This window comes from Falco punctatus, assembly GCF_963210335.1.
Source record: "Falco punctatus genome assembly, chromosome: 6".
Taxonomy (NCBI): Eukaryota; Metazoa; Chordata; class Aves; order Falconiformes; family Falconidae; genus Falco; species Falco punctatus.
The window spans coordinates 82701398-82723315 of NC_137585.1; the positions used below are offsets into that span (position 1 = coordinate 82701398).

General features: G+C 38.1%; 1 protein-coding gene across 4 annotated transcripts in view; it reads right to left on the reverse strand.

Moving 5' to 3' along the window:
• Window positions 1-21918, reverse strand: part of CADPS2 (calcium dependent secretion activator 2) — a 327139-nt gene that overhangs the window by 142149 nt on the left and 163072 nt on the right. For all 4 annotated transcript variants that reach the window (XM_080393905.1, XM_080393904.1, XM_080393903.1 and 1 more), the window contains exon 8: window positions 15628-15767. In XM_080393905.1, coding sequence (XP_080250031.1) covers window positions 15628-15767 — 140 coding nt within the window. The remainder of the gene's footprint in view (window positions 1-15627; window positions 15768-21918) is intronic.

A 21918-nucleotide genomic window follows, 5' to 3' on the forward strand; every position in this document is an offset into this window, starting at 1 on the left:
CAGATCAGCTTGCTTCAGCCAGCAGAGGGGATGAACCGACTGGTCTCCAGAGCGCACTGACCTGATTCTTTGGGGATTCCATCAGTTCTCCTCCCCGGCTCGGTGGTAAGCAAGCAACATACTTTGATTTTGCACATGGGGTAACTCACTTCTGAGACAAGAGGAGCGCATCCTCAGGTGAACTTCTCCACACCAGCACTACTACGAATGGAGTCAAGCTTCTTATTCTCTTCTGGCATGGTGCATTCCACTTACTTCAAACTTGAAATTATTTCAAAATGTAAATCAGTGGTCAAAATCACAAATGCAGGAACAGGATAAAAATAGTAACTTTCTGAGCCGCTGAGCAAGCGTTACGAGTTTTGGGTTTAGGATTGCGTTCACTTCTCTCACGAGAACCATACAGCTTTCCATCTTTGTAATAAACTTGTAAGAAAAGCAGATGGCAGTTTTGGGTTGGCAATCTTCCAATGTTATCAGAGGAGCTCTCCACGTGGTAAAGCAAGGGAACCTGGTCTGACCCCAGTGGGGACTTAGCTGTGGAACTCAAACCTACACCTACCAAAACACTCCCCCTGCCAATTTTTCCCCAGTTTACTCCACACAAGTAGCATGAAAGGTAATCTTAAGAAGTCCTTTCTGTCTTTTGCTCCAAAGAGAAACCATACATATGATTTAACATACATGCATTTTTCACTTACCTGCTCTCTTTTATCATTTAAGCATAAGGTGAAAAACCCCCCAGCCTCTCACATTACAAAAAGACAGTGATGCTACACTGCTGAACAGACACAAAGTTAACTTAGGATGGGATTACATTAAAACAGGTTTGTGACAGTAAGCATGCTAAAAAGATTATTTGTAGCGTAGGGTGAATGCTTCATTACAGTTTTTATTTAAATAAGAAGACAGTGTAAGCTAATAATGCAAAACTCTGTATGAAAGCACTGCTACACTGGTGAGATTGCAGAAACCACCAGCCTACCAGGGTGATGCCATCACGTTGCTTATTCAGGGATGTGAGATGTACTCAGGGACCCTGACAAAATGGTACAGTATTGAACTGCCAACACATTTGTGTTGACATTTAACAGGATGTGGACTATTTAAAGGGAGCTGGCTGTGATGAATATAGTATTTGGGCAAAACAGCAGTAGTGTAGGGCCTTGGGGACTCTGTTACTGTGTCAAAATTAAATGCAATATTGTAATCATTGAAATTATAATGCTGTGGAGAAAAAACCCCACTAAACTGAATTTATAAAATGTTATTTCTGCCATTAGAAGCAGTACTGTGTTAAAATTATTTTTCCTCATACAGAATAGTGTATTATGGATTGAAATCCACCCTCAGACACAGTATAGCACAACTGACCCTACAGCATCTAAGCCAGCATTCTGACAAATGGAGAGGATTAGACTGGTTACATACTATTAGCATTTAAAATTAATTTTGCTGCCATAAGTGCCTTTGATTTTGTAAGGGTTTATATTCCAAAAGACACAAATTATGTGAATTTTACTTTCCTACAAGTAACAGATGGACAGCACAAGTGACAGAAGGACACAACGGGCAGGTGGCATGCCCCCATCCTCGCAGCTAATAGTACTGGCACTCTCTGTATAGAAATAATGCCAGGCCATGCAAGGCCATATGTAATGTCAATGCGTGTCAGGTGGAATTAACTTTCTTAAATTCTGTCACAGAGCAGCGTACGTTACCAAGAAACAAGTCAGATCACCTGACAAAAAAGGCTAATAAACAAACCGAATCTTTCACCTGCATGATGTGTCCTATGCTGATCTGTAGTAGAATAAGGAATATAAACAAAAGATAAAACAACTATTTCAAAGACGTTTGGTCCTGTGGTTTGGGAAAAATAAGAATATTGCTTAGGTGACTAGGTACAGTAATAACGTTATGAATAGAACAGTCAGTTACATCTTCATTACTACAGACTCATGCACGTAAGAGAAGTTTGCTGACAACTTTCAAAAGAAACTTAGACAGCAAAAAAGTTAAAAATGATAATATAAAATAAATAAGAATACAATACAAAATAAATGTATATATTTTGCTGTATATAATTCTGGAATAGGTCATGAAACAGGGATACTTGCGTGTGACTTCATTCTAAAGATACTGTCAGCCATATTTTGGGTGTATTTACAGCTTAGTAATTTTTTTCTCAAGTTTTAAGCAAAACTAAAAGTCAGATGCTGTTCTGAATTGATACTTTTCCAAAGCTATGGGAACTGTATAACAATAGCATAAGGAAATTTAAAATACAGAAGCCAACCTGAACATTTCAGTAAGACCAGATTCCGCTCAATCAGAATGTACAGTTACTGGGAAGTTCCCACTACTCTGAACTTATTACTGCAAATTTTAGTACACCTCTGGTGTGATAACATTTTTTTAGCTGTTCAACATTTATTGTAAAAATAAGCAGCCTACTTTATGCTCTCATTTGAGTAAGAAAAATGACGCACAGGAAAAAGAATGACCTGCCTATATTTCTCTTCATGTATGTGTAGTGACTAAACTGCTCAGGTCATGATCTTCCATGTGAGGACCTAATAAGACATGTATTTTTCTACAACATAACGACATTTAATGTTTTTAATACTACCTTCAACCCACACAGCACTGAATGGTCAACCCATCTATTATTCTTATTTTGTATATGAAAACCACTTATAAGTAAATTAAAGTTATTACTTAGTGGTTCAGAACAAAAACCAGTTACAAGTCACACTAAACTTTAGATTTTTCTCAGCTCCTCATCTACAATTTCATGACCTTAAGGTCTATTTTCAGTTAAACATTAGTTCATCATTTGGCCTTCTAAGTTACCACCAGCTTTGTTATTTTTAATTAAAATATAGAAAAAATTCCTTTTTACACATTAATAGCTTTCTGCAGTTGTGATTTGAGCATTACCATTAACAGGCAAGACTCTGTTCAGATTTTGTTCTTTATATTTTTTAAAAAATCCAATAAAGCAAAGATTTACAAGCACAAATGTAAGGTTTCACAGGAGCATGTATTTCGTATATTTTCAGGATTGAACCCTTGCTTGAGCCTTTGACATGGGCATGAATAAAAGCTGTTGCCCACTTTTGCCCCACTACCTTTAGGTACTTAAATGAAGTACCTAAACAAAAAAAGGATGCATCTACGTTGGTAACAGTCCGAATAAGGAGTGTGCTTTTGAAGCAAATCTCTCCATCGCCCCCAGTTGCAGCCCTTGATTCACATTGCAGAATTGATTCAGAGCATGTGATTAAGAGCATGTGAAAAGAAATCAGATGCAGCACTCAGCTAGTGCATTTCATATGCCAGCCACTAAAGGGCAGTCAGTCTAGGACAAGACCAGGCAGAGACTGAACTAAATCCTCAGAAATGCATATAAAGTGATTATCAAGTCTTCGGCAACCACTGAGTCACTTTACAGATCTGTCTGGGCACGCTTCACACTTGGCTCCCTTTGTAGTCAAGAAGGCAGCACATAATTCAGTCTTCCAGACTTCCACCTCTTTGTATTGGGTAGCATAATTTGGGTAGCCATCAGTGGCTAAAAATCCTTCGTAGGTGTCTCAGAGAACTCCAGGTTACTGCTCTTTGCACCATTCATCCTTTAATTCTTCTCTTTCCATGGTAGGATCATCACATGCAATCTGCTATCTGGGTATAGGGCTTAATCTCACCCCACTGCTGCTCCAAGGGGCTACTGCTAGAAGCTACTCGGGCACCAGTCTCTCTCAGGCAATGATGCTGCATTCAAATTTGCTCAAGTGTAGGACTATGAATTAGGAGTCAGTCACATAAACTGTGATGACAAGTCCTCAGTGATGCTGCAGCACAGCTCATCACCATCTTTAGGGTCTGAAAGTGACCTCTTCTCTAACCTGATGAGCTGAAAATTGCTGCCAAGGTTTTTTTCACTTCTTTTTTTTTCCCCTCACAAAGGCACATAGAGACCAGGAAGTTTATATGGGGAGAGATCTGAAGATGAGAATTGCAGACAGACATTTGATAGTATAGACTAGAAAAGACTACCTAGCTGTTCTACGGGTCACTGAGATGCTCGGTTATAGGTTCTGAGATCCTACATAAGAACAAAAATTTGGCATTTACATCTAGGTGGAAGGCACCATTAAGGTAAACCATAAGACATAATGCATGCCGAAAGAATGAGAGTTTAGGTACAAAAACCAGTGTGCAGGAAATGGACTGGTGCCAACAGGACCAGCTCACTCCAACTGATTATTTTGTGAGGCTGAATAAAGATTTTATCAAAGATGAACCGAAGAAGGATTTGACACACATGCAGTACTGACTATGGGTACCGATGATTAGGTACTCCACACCTAATCAATTACTCATACTCAATCCTAGTGAAGGCAGGAAGATATTGAACGGATGTTGTTAAAATTGTGGTCTAAAGACGATACATATACAAGTGAACTTGCATCATTTTGCTCATCACAGAGCTGAAGAAAACCCATCTTAACATTTTCAGAAGCATGTAGCTTTCCAGTGAAATATAAGAAAAAGGAATATCCTATATAAACAGTTTTAATGATTTTTTTAATGTGAGAGTATAATCATGATTTAAATATAAATTACATATTTATGAAAACAGGTTCTTAAATCTACTCTCAATTCTTTCACTACATGTTTTAAAAAGTAATGAGTAAAACCAGAGTAATTTTTTTTTAAGAAAAAAATTGTATTTTAAGTTTTCTGGCTATTAACCTTGCTTAACCCATGGATTTTTTTTTTTTTTTTTTCACATAAAGCCTGTTGTGGTTAAGCTGAGTTTGGATCTAAATTTATACCTCAGCTTTTACAAATATTTCAGGTTAATTACTATGGAATGAATGAAGAATGACACTTTAATTAGTAATGCTTCTTTTGGCAATTAGGATTCTCTTGGCTTCTCTTACCAATTAAAGTGACAGTGGCATATCATTAAGGTTTTCAAGATTCCCCATGCCTCCTCGGAAGCAATTACTGTGGGAAGCCACTGAAAATCAGGCTCATAGCTATAATCTGTTCTCTAAGGATCTAGCAGCAGGATAAACACTTTTGCTTCTTCCTTCCATAGTAATTTTGCATTAACCCATCATCATTATTCAATCAATCATTTATGTAACTTCAATGTGTCATTTTTCATGAAGTTCAATTTTCATTTTTTAAAAGTAACTGATTACAGTCAAATGATTTTGCAAAAGTGTCTAACATTAAAATCATTTAAAGGAAGACAGTTAACACATTAGCACTTTTCTCCACGGCAGAATGTTAGCATTCATTTAGTACAATGAAATACTAGCATTTAGCACAATTTAAATTACCATAACAGAAAATATTGTTATGAGACACCTTGGAATAATAATAGCAAGGCATCCATACATCACTAAAAGTGAATTAAGAATCAAGCCATTCTATCATGCTGCTTATAATGTACACAGGAAATTTTTATGTTGGTGTATACAAGCACATGTTACCTTATGAGGGTAAAAATGAGGACAGGTTCGTCAGAATTTAGCAAGAAATACAAGATAATTATAGCTACATGAATGATACTTTTCTAAACAGAAAAATTACACCGCAGCTATTGGATCCAAAATTAAAAAATTTTTACTAATTGTGGGCCAAAATTTGACTGATATTTCTGTAATATATATACAACTGTAAAGTCACTGCTGCAGTTTTCAAATTTTGTGTTAATTTTTCAGTAGTCTCATCCCATGTGTCAGAAGTTCTTGAAACGCTTAGGTTTACTCTGTGCTGGGATTTATGAGTCTTGTCTTGCAGAAAGGGATACCCACACGCTTGTCTTCAGAGTTTTGGATCTTTGGAGTCAGCAACTGTCTGAGAGTTACTGTTGAAAAGAAAGATAATATCCTCTTCTAAGTTTCAGTAAAAAGTTCTTGTAGTTTCAAAAGAAGCATGTTAACTTCAGGCAGCAGGAAGAGTAGTTAAGTTACCAATCAGCAATGCCAGTCCTTTCCCGTTCAAGGTATTCATCAATCACATTTCATGAAATATTCTGAAGATGCAGCCAGGATATTTTTCAAAGTAGTTTCTGACATAACCGTCTGCAGAGTAATTCACTGAGTATCGAAAATACGCTCTACACATATCAGTATACGGTGCTGGATGTTGTATAACATTTTGGCACACCTTGATGTAAAGAGAAGAGCAGATATTCCTGAATATGGAGTGGTATTAGCTGCCGCTGTATACTGTTGTGGCTCACATTTTTTACTGAAACCACTTTTTTCTTCAACAGTCAACTGTGTGTGAAATCCAACCAAAGCCCATTTCATCAGCTACACAGCACATCTGCCATAAGTGGTGTTTAAAGAACTGCCATTGACACAGTTTGCTTCAGCACTGCAGAACTAGCTACAGCAACCGCGCTTGTCTTCATCAGTCCCAAGATTCTGGATTGACACGTTAGGTCTAGGTTGAATACGGATTGGAAAATGAACCTTTGCAGTTCACACCTCTTCTGTCTTTGAAGTCAATGAAACAACTGAAACTCTGATGCTTCTTTATGCCTTCCTCTCACAGACGACAATGAAATATTTTGCCCAGTGTCTCAAAGGTCATCTGTATATGGCAAGCAAATAGGAGGTTACATTGTCCGCGCTTTGAGTCTGAGCACGAGCCAACTCTAACTCAAAAGTGTTGTGGTCATGTTGGCAACCCCAACAGTTCTGCCATGTAGGTGCTGACATGGCATTATCAGGTTTTGGTCAGGGTGGAGAGCTGGCTAAGTATCATCTCCCTCCCTCTCTCTCTCTTTCTCTCACTGCTAAGTTCCATGACCTCCTCAAATGGCCATATCTGAAATACTTTGTTAACAGACTAAAAAGAAACTTCTAACTCACTTTTGCTTCATAAGTAGTTTCTTTACTAGAGAATTCCCTTTAGATAAGTCTGCTTTTGTTCATCTTCTGTATTACTGACAACGCCGTTAGCTTATAAGGAACTCTGGAAAAGAGTTCATCTACAGGGGCAGATGAGAATGAGATTCTTAGGACAACTTGGGCATTAATTTTGAGGCCAGCTACACTCAGCAAACATTGTCCCACTTGCCAGTAAATGTGAGAGACAAGAAAAGCTGTGCACACTATAAAATCATACCTAGAGGGAGCAGACCCAGCTGACTTGAATACACACTTGCTTCCTGCGATAGGATCCTCTTGCAGCAGACTGCTGCATCCCACGGTGTCTCAACATGTTATAACAAGATTTCACAAGGTAACAACTGAGAAAGCCTCAGGAAAGAGAAGCATTTTTGGCTATATCGTTACTGAATCAAGACTCGAGGCGTTCCTCATGGCAGGCACCCTTTACCTACATATGAGGAATAAGTGGCAGAAGATTGTCTCGTCACCAATGGCAGAACGTTTAATAACTTCCCATTTGTATATGGATTACAGGTCATCTCAAAATACTGGAAGGCCTGATGCAAATGACAGAAATGACAGTGGGAACGCACTGTCAGGCATTTGTAGAAAGATTTACCTCCTAAATGTATCTGAGACTAATTAGGAGTAATTGTAATAGAAATGACAAAGAACACTGGTAGAATCCACTCATTATTTCTTACAACTCTACTGTTCCTCCAACAGGATAAGAAAATTCTTTGAACAAAACCGTAGCTGTTAAAAATACAAATCAAGCATGTCTGCTGTCCAGTAGGGCCAGCTCTGTGTGTCTGAGGACATCACAAACCCTAAACTACCACCACTGCAAATATAATATCGTCACAGGAATTAACTGAAATAACATTTAGTTCAAATAAAATATCTATTTAATTTCATTCATCTTCGTAAGAGTATACACACAGACACTATTTTATCTATCAAGATCAGTATTTATAACTAGTAAGAAAAATAAGAAATATCAGTAGAAGCGAAGATATTTCTCCTAACTCATAGTTACCAGCAGTGAAATTGTCTTACTATCTATCAATCAAAGTGGCCTGAGTTTCATTTAAAATAAAAGGAGACGTTGCTTTTAAAAATCACTTAAGCAGCTATGCATAGTTTATCTGTGACCTGAATTTAGATTTGAGAAACTGTGAATCAGGCAGAAGAAAAAAGATGACGTGACTGAAGCCCGCATTTTGCTCTGGTAATTCATCTTTCCAAAGCTTTGTTGTTTGGTGATTAGGCATTTATTTTAATTTAGTAGACAGTCTATACTTCTTCTGAATGCAGTATATAGAAAGGATTCCGAACCATTTGATGTTATGCACAGTTTGTATAATTCAAACAAACTCAAAAGCTTCTTCCATCTGCCTTTCCTTATGCTTCCCACTCTTGATGTTCACAAACTGAAAACTAAGCCTTCCACCAAAGGACAGCGAGAACCCTGTTCTTTGAAGCAGCAGCTGAAGCCAGTGCTCTGGTACCCCCTTTTTTTAAGCTAGAAGACAAAGTGCAATAGCAAGAAGCAGAAAGCTAGATGGTGCTAATACACTGACTTTATGGTTACAACTAGACGTACTGTGCACACATAGACAAATCAAATGTTACAAAGAGATACAGAAGAGTTTATGTATGTAGATGAAGAAATGCTATAGTTAGGTAAGTATCTACTTAACGTTTGGTTCAGGCAATGGTGTTGTGTTGAGAAGAAATGAAAAAGAGCAACAGGAATCTCTCCAGTAGCCCCCTCTCGTAAGAGAAAAACGTTACTGTCTTCACCAATGAGAAAAGTATTTTCAGTAATGGTTGAAAAGTAATGCAGAAAGTTTTTGTTTTTATCTCATGGAAAATAATACTAATTGAAGATGTCTATGCTACATATTATCATATCATAACAAGTATTAGTAAGGATTTTCTAGGATGTTGGATACATACATGCTTCTAACACTTTTCTTCACTTTGAAGCAACTGCATACCTACTTGTTCTAAACCAAACTAAACCTGACATTTTAGCTTAGCAAAAATTTGTTTCTTTTCCTTCTGTTTAATGTTGGTAAAACAAATGATTTAGAATTATTCTGACGTGTATCTGCATTTTGGCTCAGGGAAATGTCTGAAACCTGTTTCCAATTCATTATATGCAACACAAAGGCCTGCCTGTGACAGGGAGCATTCGGTACTTGCTAAGAGAAGTGTGGTTGTATTCCTCACATCTTTATCTGTAAAAGTAACCCAGAACTGAAATAGAGCCGTTTCAATGCGGTCATCTTGTACATTTCTCTGAAATGATGATACCGGGAGCAGATCTTGTCTTCAGATTAGCCTTCAGACTACACATCTTGAAGTTATAAAGCTCATTCCGTTTCTCCTCCTGCCCTTCTTTGCTAGGTGATCATGGACAAGCAGAATGTAAGAGCCGACACCACCATTGCTCTGGCTAACTTCAGTGCTTCTGTGCCTCTTCTTACCTGACTTATCAACTCTCTAGGAGCTACGGCCGCAGTTTATCCAGGTGAGTCACACACTGCAGTCCTACCCACTGAGAAGCCAACAAACCCCAGTGCGACCCTCAGCTCTGTCACCAAACTGCCTGTGACCTTGGGTGATCTCTGTTCGTTCCTGTGCTTCATTTCACTCACCTGTAAAGCAGGTAATTACACTTGCCTTCCTCTCCAACGAACTCTTTTATCAATGGGTGACAAGTGCCATAAAATGAGAGGGGAAGATTACTTATCCTCTAGTTCTGCATCTTGGAAGACTGCTAACCACGCATTCATCTCACAGACTTTCTTTAGCTCTAAAACTACAGCAGCAGCAGGAAAAATGTGATACTTCAGCCACATACAGGAACCCATAGCTACATTCGTTGTTTATCAATATTCTTCTAAGAATATTTCAGTCAATTCCAAGTGCACAAGAGAAAAAACTTTTAAAAGTTAGCAAATTCATGGTGATCTTCACATTCTGACTATGTAATAATAATAATAATAATAATAATAATAATAATAATAAAAGTTGTGAGAGAAAACTGATTTCACACAGATTCCTCACAATTTCAGAGTACAAGTTTGAAAATTCAACAAAATAATTGCTTTAAAGATGAGACACAGGGAGAAAATCTGGGCATGTACATACTCATGTGCTTGTACAATGTATATTCCAAACATTAAAGTTTAAGAAATTAAAGGTATAACATTTCTATATGCAACAAGCCATAGCACAAAGCAGAACAGAACTTAAAAAGAATGAATTTTGGCTTTCAAATCTTGAAAAAAGTTCTGGAAAAGAGCAAAGCTTTACTTTGGAAGTCAAACCCAAATAATACCACATTGAAATATCGTTCTGTTCAGGCTGTTCAATTTGTAAGAATTTCATTTTATATTATTATTTATTTTCCCTTTTTTTTTTTGGTATGACTATTAAGCATTGCTAATCCTTTTAAAGCAAGGTACTTGAAAAACTCAGTATTCCTTTCTTATTTCTAAAGTGGAAGCAACAGAATAATACCCTTTAGTAACCACTAGGTTATGCTAACAGACAACTTAACTGACACAATAATGTGCTTCTAAAAATAATGCCTGCTTTAAGTGCACATAGATGTGCAAAGGCACATTAAAAAAGACCCCACGCATTAGAAAAGGTATTTACCATAACCCACGTAACTTCAGGGGATTAGCCTATCCTGCTTGGGTTTTCAACCCTAATTTAATTATGGGTTAAGGACAGCCAAGGAAGCTTTCCTGAAGCAAACAGTTTGCACCTCCCTAAGGCTGCTGTTCTAACTCGACAGAAATAAACATGCTTTTAGCATTTTATAAAGGAAGTTTTTAGGTCAAATTTTGCTTATTTCCTCAGATTATTTGTTTCAGTTTCAAGATTGCAACAGAAGAAATTGATTAAAATGTTAAAAACCCTCCTGGATAAAAAACCCTATGGATATTGGCTTTACTGCCTTAACAAAGAAGATTAAAAAAATATCTCGTATGTGCTTTGCATTTTAGACAAGGAAAAGGTTAACATATTCCAAGAGAAGACAACAAATACGTTACAAATTATGAGAAAAGCATCTGAATTATTATGAATTGCCAGTAATTGAAACTGTTCTACAAATTCCCATTAACAAGTGATGTTTACCTTGTCGTTACTCAGAACTTTCAGTTGTCCATGCTTCCCATTGTAATCTATCAAGTTTTAAATAGAATGGGATGGTTATATATCCTTTGGGTTATTTCATACTTTGAGAGCCTTTCATGCCAGGGCTTTTTAAAAATGTCTAAAATAAGTAATAGGTTTATACCTACTGTAAGATGTATATGAGTATTCCTTATTTTTTAAGCATATAACAGAATGCATAGGAAAATCTCAGAGTGTCTCCTTGATCAAGTGTTTTTTTAAAAAAATCACATTAGTGGAGTGAAACCAGATTAGCTGAATGAATGTGTCCACATAAGCACTAATGTAAAAGTAATGTGGTTAGCAAAGCTACCTCCTTCCCCAGAGGTACAAATGAACTGCAAATGAGATTCACAGTAGTGTTGAGTCATAAGGATTTTTATTTCTGGCTCTTAGAGAGGTTACAATTTATAATGAAACACCCCCTCCCCAAGTTTATAATTTTATTTGAAATACGATTATTTGTTATGACTGTGGAAACCAAAAGAGAGAACATGATCTGAAGATACTGCAGTCCGGAACACTATTTGTGAATTAAAAATCTCAGTTTAAGTACAAGACAGTATAACTTGTAAAAATGAACACTCCTGAAGCATAAATGCGAGGCAGGTTTTGAAGTCTTTCAGCATATCCCCTGTGTCAATAAGTAACGTCAGTCTTAAACAGAAGAAACTTTTATGAAGGAGTAAAATTGCAAACCCACCATTAACTTGGGCCTGTGTGTTTGGCTGACCCTGTAGAATCTGAAATATTTGAGCATAGTTCCTGTATCTGAAAAAACAGTCTCTTGTTCTCGTTATTATCATTTTAAATCATGCTAGATCGTTAATCTAATAAAACCTCTCCTTCTGCAATTGTCTGTAGGGGAAAATTTTAATTCAACTTTGAATAAATTTTGAGATTCTCAGCTGAAAGGCATTATCTAATGCCAACATATTGTCTTCTTTTCCTATGAGACAAATATGAATCTTGCACGTTAGCTTGTTAACTCAGACTGACATAGAAAATGTAAGTTGTCTAGTTCAAAGATCGGGCAAAGATTAAGCATGCGATGTTTCTGAAAAGAAGAATTAGAACTTAACTGGCATAATCACACTAACTACATTGGAAGTCTGTTATTAAGGTTGTAAAATTCAACTTGTTAACATGATGAAACTCCAGCAGTAAGGATGAATACATTCTTTTGTCCTTTCATTTCCCCTCCTTTTGTGCCCTGTATGGCACTGTGCTTAAATATCTGGCCACATACTAAAAATAAAATATGAAATAATAAAATAAATAAAATATAATAAACAAAAACCTCCCAGCCCTTTTCACTGTTCAGGATAGGAGCAGCTGCCATCCAGGTCTTCAACACTGTTTTCTCCTACAGTGTGTTTCATTGCAAGTTACACGAACAGTGCTTTATAGAGAGAACAGAGTTTGCTTTTCCACCTCGTGCAGGTTCACCAGGGAGCTGCAGAGCCTGGCACTGTAATAACGCTGCCCAGCAGAGCACAAGCCTTTGGCCATGCCTCACTTTCCCCAGCTCGGGAGGTGTGTAGAAACCTTTGCCACCAGTTGCTTCCTGAGATCTACCTTCAAAGGCGTACAGCAGCGGGGGGTGGTATTATTCTCCCTTGATAACAGGGGTACTGAAGCACTAAAAAATTTAGGCTTCAGGTATTAAGATCTAACTTTTACGATATTTGGACTCTTAACAGCACCATGTATATTTACAGCCCAGTTTCCACGAATTTCAGCTCATAGCTGTTCATGTTGGGTGCCTCTATGCAATCAGACTCCAGTTTATCAAACTGGGCACAGGAAATAAATAACAGACCACCGGCTACTACAGGTGAAAACGTTTCAGTCTCTTACAGGCAGGTCCTTCCGTGTAGAACAAATGGAGACAAAAGCCAGTATCTTCCAGGCATCAATAACCCCCACAACATATTCCTCTGCCTTCTTGTAACACTGTCTATCACCCACTGCATGTTTCCAGCCTCCTCACAAATGAGGATTTTTCTGACAACACAGTATTAGTTTAGAACCAGAATACCTTTAATCTCTGTGGTGAAGCAGGTGGGAATCCCTCTCAGAAAAATAGCAAATAGCCACTTAATACTCAAACGCACCCACGAAGTCAAGAGAAGGCTGCAGAGAGTGCCTGGATGGCTTTTCACAACATCGATGGTTCCTGACTGTACACCTCAATGATTCTTCTAGCAGGTGTTTTTTTCTCCCCAAACAAATACCCTCTTCCTTCCTGTCACTGCAACTCCAGTGCCATCATACAGTATTTCATCAACCTCTTCAACGGTTATTGGAAGAATTATTAACCTTTCATTTCATTTCACATGTATTTATGGTGGAGGACTCCACACAGCCCTTCCCCGCTGCCCTAAATTTTCATGACAAATGTGTAGGTAATGATCATTATGGCTAAAGGCTATAAAGACAGGGAAATGATGACTGACCTTGAGCATGTTTGGTGGGAAGAACAACAGTATTTGCCTGGAGAATAGTGACAGCAGTGACCCTGAAGTAAAATGAAGAAGTAAACAACGGTGCCAGAAGATGAGGATTCGAGATCCATGTGAGAAAGTAACCAGCAGCAGCAGATGAAAGCGATAATGGTTGTATTAAATTATTGACAGTAATATTTGATTGTGCAATCCATTTATTGCTTAGACAAGAAGACCAGTGATGTAAACCAGTACAGAAAAGTAAACTGGAGGTTAGGAAGACCCTCTAAAGACCCCAGAAGAACATTTCCTAGCTAAGAAAGCCTCTGGGTAAAGCAGGAGCCCGAGGGGAGGCAGCATTGGAGCCTGGTCCTTGTTGCTGGACTCCAGTCAAAATAAGTTGCATGCTATACCCTAACTGGGGTTGCAGACAGCAACATTACCAGTGACCTGATATAAAAATAAGGACTTCTCCCAGTCACCTGTTGGGATAGGTGCATGGGAGCACAACATCCCTGATGCAGCTCTAGTGTGGAGCACGCACCTGAGCCAGGTCATGTGCTAGTTAGGTGCATCTGTTGTGTATTATTAATTACCGATGTTGTTCAAGTCATCCCATCCCCATGGCTGCCTTTTGACAAACCTCTGAAGAACGCAGGCAGATCCTGCCACCCCTGCAGCATTCGGTGCTTCAGCCGGCTGAGTACTTTCCAGCAGCAGCAGACTGAAACCATGGGAGGGGAGTGAATCTAGACAAGGGTGTGCCACAATTACCAAACCATTTCAGAGGTGTTTGATGAGTGGAAATGAATGGGGCAGGGTGTGGGGACTGACAGGAGAACATCATGCTTTAGTACAGACAAGCACTTTTCTCTCCTCCCTGCATTGTCTCCACTCCAGCTTACTCACGTCAGCCTGGTCTTCCTGCTCTCTCCTGCCACATTATCCCATTTCTCTTATTAATGTATTTGCAACCCTACTTCTCAGTTTTCACATCTCAGTCCCAGTCTCCCAGCACAGTACCTCCGGTTCCCCTGTTGGCTCCATGACGGGTCTCCCCCTCTTTCCTTGCAGCTCCTAGTCACCAGCCACAGGTTTCCAGCCAGCAAATCTCATTGCTACAGTCCTGATCATTTGTGTCCAAGTTTACCAAAACCAAAATGAGGGCTGAGGTTGGAATTTTCAGCTGAATCAATTACTGCTTTGCCAAAATTTAAATGAGTTTGGTGTTTTTTTTTTAAAAAAACCCCACAGTATCAAATATAGGCGATTTTGGCAATTACTGGCTGTATACAATGAGCAGAATATTAACAGGAGATTATAAAGCAATCTAAATAGTATGGCCACTACATTAATTCTACATTAACATGTTGAATATTCCTCTTTTTTACTTCTACTTAATTCAGAAGAAGATAGAAGGATGGAAAACAGTCCTGGTGATTGCTTTATAACAACAGATACAGCCTTGCTTACTGTGTACAACACTACCTGTTTTTGCAGTTGGGCTGAGGAATAGTGGTGGCAGTGCGCTAGAGGAGCTGTCTTTATGAATAGACTATTCCATATAGTTTCAGTGTTAGACAGAAAAAACATCCTTGAACTGGTAGTCATACACAAAATTCCTTTCAAGAGAAATACCATACAACAGACAGAAAGAAAAAGGGAGACTATGTTGCAAGTACCATCACATTTAGGTATGTAATTAACCCTATTTTAATGGAAAAATACGTTTCTCCTAAATATAAACTTTTTTTTCCAAAGTGCTATTAACTGTAACATTCAAAACCAGTTTCTAGATGACACTGTACTCTTAGTTCTGCATTTCAGTTAGATCATCACCTGTTTTTACACGTCACTGAACAACTGAAATGAATGTTATTCCTGATTATTCCAAGCTTTATGTATAAAATGAGGATATAAGCAATGCTGTACTATAGGAACTGTTGTACACATTTATAATATTTTACAAACTTTAGGTTTTTAGATACATATGATTAAACACACACAGTGAGGCAAAATAATAAAATACAGGCACCCAGGAAATAGCCACTTACCCACAGTGCTTCATGTGAGGTGGTTTATCCATTCTCACCGCCAGTTTAATTTTCAAATCACTGTCCTGGCTGTTTTTGGGAACTATCATTTTATGCAGATCAGGTGACTTTGGGCTATTGGATGTTGGATACAACACTACCTGCAAGTCATAAAATAAAAACTTCAATGGGTTGATGCAAAAAAAAATATCTGGTAGTTTTTAATGGAAACTTCTAAGCAGTGAAGATTCTTGTGGCATCTCCTCCAGTCTGAAAGATGACTAAAAAAGGTTTCAGAAATCTAATAAACAAGTTGACTCAATCTTATTGTAATAGATGAATTTCCAAAACAAACTCATCCACTTCTTACATTTTACTATTATGAGTTAATAAAATTTCCCTCCTCTGTTCATTCTGAATTAACAGTTTCAAACAAAAAGGAATAGTTGATACTTGAAAATGGTCATGTACAATCAAACAAGAACCTATATTTTTACATTACTCAGTGTTCTGCTGGAAACATCCAATTGAAACAAGGTGCTGCAGCATCACCCCTCCAGCAGTGACATAGCTTGAGGGAAGAAAACCAAAACATGCTCTTTCTTACCAACCCCACTTCTTGATCAACAGCATTAATAAAAGCCAATTATAGTAAAAATCACAGAAATTGGGGATTTCAAAACATCTTTGCTGCAAATGGAGTATAATAAATATAAGATACTGTATGCAGTTCACATGTGATATGACACAAACCTTTTGTTTAATTTACAGTGGTAGACACATAAAAAGATACAAAATACAATGATTTTTCAATATTTAATTTTAAGAAAATTGCTATAAATTTCTTGAGAGTTTTACTAGGTAACCATTCTTTTAGATTAATATAGTCAAAACCTGTTAAATATTTATTTATTTACCATCCAGAAAGTTACCTGTTTATAGACAGTACAATTAAATATCACTTCATGAAATTCTTATACACAGTCACACATTCAGCAGTTATATGCTGCTGAAACATGATTTCCTTTCATTGTTATTATAAGCATTACTTCTGAATCAATTTAGACTCTAAAATATTCTAAACATGCTATCTGGGAGACTGTCATAACGTTCACTGTGTTCTGAATTACCACTATCATGAAGCAGTATTTCAAAAGTAACCACACTCTATAAAGCAGAGTTCTTCATATTTTATTTCTTGAAAACAAAAATTAATCATAATGTTAACCATCAAGTTAATTTCTTATACATTGTACTTTTGCCTTGTGTCACGTCTATAAAACAATATATTCTCCTCTGCATTATTAGCAAAGTTAAATCAAGGATCTGAGTAAGAATCTCCAAGCGAGCATAAATCTAACAGATGTTATTAAGCCAAAAATATTACAATAGTGTCATTCAGATCTAATCATCTGAAAGATGACATAAACTGAAGGCCTTGTTTCTCATCTCAGTATTTTGCAGAAACACATTCCTGCATCCTGTTAATATTAGGAGCTCTAGTGAAGCAGAGAAATATGATGCATTGCTCCTAATCAAGTGTGTAACCTTTATAACACCATTGGGAGAAATAACCTGTCAGATCCATTGAATACATTCAGTACCATTTAGAGGGGTAACAGAAGAATTGGTATATACTGGTTTTAATAAATCAGGAGGCTATTTTTATTTTTCTTTTTGCAAATGCATAGCAAATACCATTTATAACAGAGCTTATTCCTTCTTTCCCAAGAAACAATCTGATTTTCATTTTGAGTAAAAGCCTTCCCATAAAAAAAAACATTTAAAAGCATGAGTATGGCAACCTCTGGTGCATCAGACAGAAAAAAAAAATTAGCTTGTTTATATTTTTCAATGCAAGAATATATAAACATAATTATTACTCATTTCTTGCATTTAATCACTTGGCATTCACATAGGACTGTAGGTGATGTTACAAATTTTTCCTTTTCTACAGGCTGCAGTTCCTGTTGTCCTGTAACAGCTTATTACAGCTCGTGTATCTCAAGTGACATCTTTCTCCTGTCAACTTCTTGAGTTTTTAGAATGCTGATGAAAATACAAGCAGATAAGTATATCATTAATTCATAACTTCAGTACTGACAATTCCTCTTCTGAATTTTTAAAGAGGTATTTTGGAGCTTTGTTTTCAAAGCTCACACAATGTGTAACTATCTAGCAGAATATTTAAGTATGCACTGTGTTGTGTTTGTATTACACTTTGTCATGCCTTCCAGCTCTAAACAATGAGAGCTAAATGAGTTTTGTCGTCAAACTTTTTATCGTTACACATAAACACACGTACACACATGCATACAAAGCATTTGACAGGCATTATTACCTTCACAACTTTCATGCTAGAATTGCCCTTAAGGGCAATGCTAACCATTGTGCACCATATCATCAGGTGGCACAAACTGTGAGCTCTCACGAAATCACTGAAACCAAAATATTGGGCAAATGTTCCTTGATAGGAAAAGTAAAAAGTTGCTGAAATTTTTATTAAAAGCATTGTCTCCGCTATGGTGCACTGTACTGCAATGTCATTGCTATTGTCCATGGAGAAATTTTCTAGGCTATTCTGTCTCAGATTTCCTTTTAGCACTGCTTAAGGGATTTAATTCTTCTAGTGGTTTTTCTATAATCTACTTTAAGAAATAAAATGGTATCAACTCATATGTCTTCTCTGGGGGATATACTCTTCCACTATGCCTAAAACTGCTAAAATCTTCCACAAAATTCCTACTACAGCATACATTTATTAATTGACTTTTATTTTTTTGTTGTTTAATTTACTTTATCTTGTTCTTATACCTGTGAATATCACCATAGTAGATTATTCAGCAGCAGCACAGAGAACCGAGTTGTTAGTCTAGGCCAATGCTTCCAATAAGTAAACTAACAGCTGATCTACATTAAAAACTGTAACGAACTATTAATGACCAGAATGCTACACAACAAACATAGCTGCTGTGTATTGCGTTGCTTCAGCTGACTTAATGCAAATTAATAGTATCAGAACAGTGTAAGTTGCAATAATTCAGTAAATTCAATCAACTTGTGATGATTAAAAATGCTCGACCATGTGGTCTGATGGTATGTGGTATTAGATTTCCTCAGACCAAACTGTAACTGAAAAAGTGGCAAGCTCACTTGATGCCTCTTCTCATTCAGATGTAAAATAAACAGAAATCTTTAATATTATAGAGCAACACATTTATGGATTCGTGCAAGATGATGTTCTCAAAACGCGGTTTCCTAATTGTGAATGACTGAAAATGTTTCTCTCCTGGGCTTAAAATATGACAGGTTGAAAGACACAAAGCTAATATCATTTGACAAATTAAGTACCCATCATTTCTTGTGATTCAGTTATGTATTTAAGTCTTCAGCTGGATCACAATAGAAGAAATTATTTGAAGCACACCTGAGCCAAAAGTCAATCCAGCCAAGCAACTACTAACTCTCCTCTATTTTTGGCACATTGATCACACCTTCTTTTAAAGGTACGAAAGAAAAGTTGAGTTGTCCAAAATACTTGAAGGCTTGAACAAACCAAACGTGGGACAATCTTGCTTTCCCAGAGCAGATATCCAAGCAGAAGGTTCAGAGTCGAAAGCAACTGTGCAGAAATACCTCCTATCAGCACCCCCATGTTTAGATAAAGCTCTCAAGCTAACCATCCCTGGCCGCTGTTGTCCTGTTGTCAAAAGAAAATGCAGCCTTCAAAAGGGACAAACAAAGCTAAGAGGGAAGGAGTCTGGTAAGCTGTAAGCACACTTGAGAAAAGTCAAAATAATCTCTCCTTTTCCCCCCAGTCCCCACTTGTGGCTGAGTTGAGTTTCAGCCAACTCCTGTCCTTGCATCCTGGCTGCTCCCCCTCCCCTACTTCCACCCACAAACATGATGTTCAAGAGCTGAACCCAAATGCTGGAGTTACCCACTCTTTTGACCCAAGTATTTGAAACGAGATAGATTTTACAAGTTGTGGTGGTCTAAGACATGTTTTGAGATCTCAGACCTTGGGCACCAGACCTTGGTAAACATGGTAAGTCTGAGCAGACTATGCTGAGTTTTGGCTCACTGTCACAAGCAAAAAAGATGAAAGTGAAGGTCTGCAGCTGCTCCTTAACGCCCTGACTGGGAGGCAGATGACACTTAACATGCTATTACAAAAAACCCTTCTCTCTCCAGTATAGCTTACACCACAGAACTTTAAAAGAAATAAAAGATGCAGCCCATCAACAACCTCTTCTTCACAACACAGTCTGGGCTATCTTCCAAAAGCAAACCAAACCCTCAGCCTGGGAGGTGCCCGGTGCCTGGGGCTGCCCTGTTGTCCCTCATCCTGCTCTGCTTCCTGCAGCCCTAGGGAGCCGCTGCTGCTTCTGGCACCCAGCTCCCTCTCCTTTCTTCCAACCACATGGCCCCCAACAGGAAAGCCACCAAGATCTTATGAGAAAAAAGCTCCCACACCTGATGTGCTCCGGGGGAGCACAAATGGTGCTACAGATGATTGTTTTCTGCCATTGACCCAACACACATTTTCTTTTTATCTTATTTCATACCTACTAGGATGAAAAATTTTAGCCTCAACACTTAAGGTCTGCCTAAGTTACAAGCAATTGAGGACTGAATCTTATGTCACACGGCCTTGACCGTGAACAGCACTGTGAGCTCTGTTCAGAATAAACAATACACTCATGGTCATGCAAGTAACCCCAGGAGGAACTGGAGAAACCAGTTCTCTAACTCCCGTGCTCCACCAGAGACACTTCTAACTCAATTTGTAATTATTTTAAACTATGTAAGCCAACAAGCGCCCAACATGTAAGATCATACGCTCCCTCAAGTGCGTTTCTTGAAGCTTCAGGCAACAGCACTAATCCATTCTATGGAAGGCTTTTTCTTTCATGTTTAAAAATGCAGTAATTTGAAAAAACACCACTGCAAGCAGAGCAGCCAGGCAGATGTTCTGTTATGAAATAAGCACCCATTAACTGGCACATGCAAGTTTATGCTGCTGGTCATTGTCTGAGCAAAGATCATAGGAGAATTTCCTAGTTAAATACATGTTGTTATACTGATTTGAAAATAGGCTTATACACCAAAAATTATCGCAGCTGGTTTGGGATAGGAAAGAGATACCTAGTAACAGCGTAGAGGCCCTTTAATGCTCTGCTGTTTGTGTAACTCTGGCCCCAGCTTTACTTAGGGGACACTTACATAATTTTTGACAGAAATGTCTACTGACTCAGGTCACCTTCTCCCCTAACTTGAAAGTCTGGAGCTGTTCTGAGCTATGTCGGCACCTTGCCCAAAGACAGGTTAATGTCAGAAAGCCAGAAGTTGGTGTCAGTCTGACAAGAAATGAAGTTCCCTTGAACACCCCAGCAGCAGCCTGCCAGCACAGCACTGCACTCATGTCCTCTTGAGCATTCAGTCATGATGCACTGCTGCCGGGAGGATGAGGCAAAAGAAGGGAAGGGACAAGGCTGGAGGCAGAAATGGGAAAAGGAGATGGCTCTCTTGCAAGTAACTCCCTTAGAAAAGTTCTCACCTAGGGAGCACCTAAAGAAAGGGTTAATAACAGCTTGATCAGCAAGGGAATTTATAAGTGCTCTACATGCGTTCCATCATTTCACCTACTGAGTGATCTCTTGCTTTTCAGCTATGACTGTATTACAGCTGAAAAACTGAGACAAGGCTTTGGTTAACAGGTGCTTAAAAAGAAACAAATACCAAACAGAAAAACTGAACAGGTGCACGGTGAGAGAGCTACCTAAAACACTTGTTGCCAAAAAAATGGGAAGACTTTGCAATTTATGCAATCGATGGACCTCTGCTGATGCTGCCAGCTGAACACTTACCTTAATAGAACTTAGCAATTGATAAAAGCTGTCTTTTAAGTCCTTGCCAAGGAGCCTCTCTCCCAAACCTGACAGCACACATGCCTGAATGAAAAATTTCAATAAATTTCTCAAGAATTTCTGACGAGAGGCAATCTCAGAGAAGCTACTGAGAAAACCCCTATTAGTGTGGGAACAGTAACACTCAGCCAGATATAGCAGGGTGCTGACGGGCAGGTTGCTCTGGGAGCAAGAGAAAAAGCGGGAATGGAAGTAATCTCTTACCATTTTCCAAAATTAAAAAAAGACAGAAAAACTCAGACTTGCAAAACCTCAGTCATTTCAAAATGTGATGGAAAAACACGTTCCCCAGGATGCAGGCTTTAAATTAACGTATTCACAGTATGAAATTGTCTCTGCTCAGCAGCTCTTTGAACACAGCACAGAAGATAAACAAAATGCC